At 59.1% G+C, this 3,536-nt stretch overlaps 1 protein-coding gene across 1 annotated transcript in view; it reads left to right on the top strand.

Moving 5' to 3' along the window:
• The first annotated feature begins 501 nt into the window (after nucleotides 1–501).
• Nucleotides 502–3,536, top strand: part of CTU1 (cytosolic thiouridylase subunit 1) — a 36,007-nt gene continuing 32,972 nt past the window's right edge. Inside the window, exons 1-2 of the mRNA XM_007957593.2 lie at nucleotides 502–1,009; nucleotides 3,426–3,536. The exon at nucleotides 3,426–3,536 is cut by the window's right edge and continues 1 nt beyond it. Of these exons, the coding sequence (XP_007955784.1) occupies nucleotides 502–1,009; nucleotides 3,426–3,536 (619 nt within the window). The remainder of the gene's footprint in view (nucleotides 1,010–3,425) is intronic.

The following is a 3,536-nucleotide window of genomic DNA, read 5'->3' as shown; positions in this document are numbered from 1 at the left end:
CCGTTTTCATTCTCCCGGTCCTTAAGAGTCACTCAGCCTTCCCGGGCTCTCTGAACAGGCCTGCAGGCCCACACACCCTGCCCCTCTGATCAGGGCTATAATAGGGGTGTTCTCCCTAGAAGCTGTGAAACTGGTACAAAATCCATCGCCAGTCCTCTCGACGGGGAAGAACCGGGCCCAACCTAATTCGGGGTCTCTTACTCTCTTACCCCCCCCCCCAAAAAAAAAAAAAACCTAACTCCTTTGGGTCATCCTCCCCATGGTGCCTACTTGGCGCAACCCAGAAAACCTTCCTGGAAGCAATGGTCTGAGGAAACCGGAGCCGACGGATAACACGCGCCCCTCCTGCGGCTCCAGGCCCACGCCTCTCTGGGGTTTACTCAGGCCAGGGGAGCTGTCCAGATGGACTCTCTGGAGACAGCGAACCCACAATCGGAATGCACGTGTAAACTGCCTCCCTCCCCTCTGTCCAGGAGACGCCGACCCCTTGGGGGCGCCACGATGCCAGCCCCGCCCTGCGCCTCCTGCAGCGCGGCGCGCGCCGCCCTCCGCCGCCCGCGTTCCGGACAAGCGCTGTGCGGCGCCTGCTTCTGCGCCGCCTTCGAGGCCGAGGTGCTGCACACGGTGCTGACGGGCCGCCTGCTGCCCCCCGGGGCCGTGGTGGCCGTGGGCGCCTCGGGCGGCAAGGACTCCACGGTGCTGGCGCACGTGCTGCGGGAGCTGGCGCCGCGCCTGGGCGTCTCGCTGCACCTCGTGGCCGTGGACGAGGGCATCGGCGGCTACCGGGACGCGGCGCTGGCGGCCGTGAGGCGCCAGGCGGCGCTCTGGGAGCTGCCGCTCACCGTCGTGGCCTACGCCGACCTCTTCGGGGGCTGGACGATGGACGCTATTGCGCGCAGCACGGCCGGCTCGGGCCGCAGCCGCGCCTGCTGCACGTTCTGCGGGGTGCTGCGGCGCCGGGCGCTGGAGGAAGGCGCGCGCCTCGTGGGAGCCACGCACATCGTGACAGGTGAGCGCATGCGCGGAAGCAGGGGCTGGTGGGAGGGGCTGGGACGCATGCGCGGGCGGGGTGAGGAGGCGGGTTGTCACTTGCTGTAGAGCCGTCTTTGGAGGAGAGTTGGGCGCATGCCCAAGAAGTGGTACAGGAGCCCCTGGGCGTGTCCTAAGGGGAGGAGCCCCACAAGAAGGACATATACGCATGCTCCAGTTTTGGACAGAAGCCCATTGAAGGTTCAAGAGCAGGCGCCAGATGTGCTTCTAGTTTTTGACACTATCTTGAGCTACACGACTGAGAAGTGGAGGGGGTTGGGGTTAGTCTCTGGGGATTAGGTCTTTGGCTCTTTACTTTCTTCTATTGTCACTAACATTCCCTGTCTCTCCTGGTTCCTGGCTGTCTCCCTTTAGAATCTTATCTGTTTCTGAAAAGCATGACTTACTCCTCATTGTTGGCCTCTCCTCCCTTGCACGTTGTTGCACCTAACCCTGGTAATCCCATGTGACAGAGTAGAACTACCCTATAGGGTTTTGTGGGCTCTAATCTTTAACAGAAAGAGCCATGCTTGCACAGTGGTTAAGCACTTGGCTGCAGGAGAAAGATGAGGCAGTTGGCTTTCATAAAGACTGACAGCCTTGGAGACCCTGTGGGGCAGTTCCACGCTGTCCTCTAGGGGCGCTGTGAGTCAGAATGGACTCCAGGGCAGTGGGTGTGGTTTGGGCTTTGCTTCCCTGAAGATTGACAGCCTTGGAGACCCTGTGGGCAGTTCCACTCTGTCCTCTAGGGGCACTGTGAGTCTGAATCAACTCCACCACAGTGGGTTTGATTCGGACTTTGCTTTGGTGAAGATTGACAGCTGTGGAAACCCTGTGGGGCAAGTCTAGTCTGTCCCATAGGGTTCCTGTAAGTCAGAATGGACTCTATGGCAGACAGTTGGCTTTGACTGTTCTTGGTGATTGTATTTAAGGCCCCTGGGTGACATAAACAACTTGCCCTCAACCACTATCCTGATGGTTGGCAGTTTGAGCCCCCCTCGTGCTGCCATGGAAGAAAAGCCTAGGAATCCGCTTTAATCAAAACAACAGCCAAGAAACCGCTGGAGCAGTTCTGCCCTGGAGCACATGGGGCATGAGTCCGGGTTCTTGTAGGTGATTACATTGGGCCACTTGGAGAAGCCGAGCTCATGACTCTATTGTAAAGTCAGTTAATTAACATCCTTATTTCTCTTTTGCTATTCAACCTAACAGGTTCATGGGTTCTGGTTTAGGGATTGGGGGCGGCTTTATTCTGCCCGTCACAACCACCCTCTTCAGAATGTGAATTAAATACCCTTGCAAGAAGGACATGGAGATGTCATCTCCTGACCTCCTCTAACTTCACAAGAGGAAGACAGAATCACCATCGGCAGCCCAAGGCCTGTTCCTAGGAGGCCAGACATGCCACCACCCTCCAGCCTTTTACCAACTCTGACACCAGCCGTCCCTCCCACAGCACTCACTACTTCTTTACTGGGTTTGATAATTCATTGCAATGGTCACACAGAACTCACAGACAATACTCACAGTGATGGGGTTTGTGGTCAGGAACGCGCTCAGTATACAGTTCTTTGGTCAGGACACTCCCCCCCGCTGTGCCCTCAGACACGCTTCTGTGGTTCCTGGCCTCTGCCCTGCTCAGGTGAGCATGTTACACAGCCCTTGGAGCTCTGCCGACAGGTACGCCCACATGCACCCCACTCCGCCAGCAAGCCTCTCTCCCAAGGGTACTCCGCTTTCTCGCTGCATGGGCCGGCAGGGTTGCCACTCTGTGTCAGGGTTGCCGCTTGGTTCCACTGTGACTGTCTCTCTGCTGGGGTGTCTCTCTCTACCACATCTCTCTCTCTGCCGGGCATCTCTGCCAAAGAAGTCCAGTGCGGGGATCTCGGGGTCCAAGGGCGCACTCCACTTCACCTCCAGCTCTTGTCATCTGGTGGCAGTGAGCTCCCCTCTCTGCCTTTAGGAAGGTTCATCTAAGCCTGGCAGAGTGACAGAACTAACCAACCCCAACATCAGAGTTCTACACTCCTGCACCACAGCCATTTTGACTCCTCCTACACATTTTGAGCTGAGGCAGAGCCGGTATTGCAGCTAAAGCGCGGCCGCCCCCACGCCGGTGGGCATCTGCAGAAGGCCTGGTACGCTGTAGGTTGGCAGGCAGTGGGTTCAGGAAAGCTGCCCACTTGCGGTCTGTGTGTTTCTCTTGTTTCTTGGTGTACCCACCTCCAACCTGCCCCTGGCTGCCCCGTGCGGCCCACAGTCTGTGAACCCACACCTCTAGGTCCCACATGGTGCCCTTCTCCACCCCCGGGTTGCCCCACAATGCCCAGGGGACTCCGTGACCTGCAGCCGCCTCCTCGCGCGCCCCCCTCACCTGCCTCCGTCTCTGCCCCCAGGCCACAACGCCGACGACATGGCGGAGACCGTGCTCATGAACTTCCTGCGGGGCGACGCTGGGCGGCTGGCGCGCGGCGGGGCCCTGGGCTCGCCGGGCGAGGGGGGCGCCC

Source organism: Orycteropus afer, unplaced genomic scaffold, assembly GCF_000298275.1.
Source record: "Orycteropus afer afer isolate SDZICR_OR568_19922 unplaced genomic scaffold, OryAfe1.0 scaffold00765, whole genome shotgun sequence".
Lineage (NCBI taxonomy): Eukaryota > Metazoa > Chordata > Mammalia > Tubulidentata > Orycteropodidae > Orycteropus > Orycteropus afer.
This window is presented reverse-complemented; position numbering and strand designations above follow the sequence as displayed.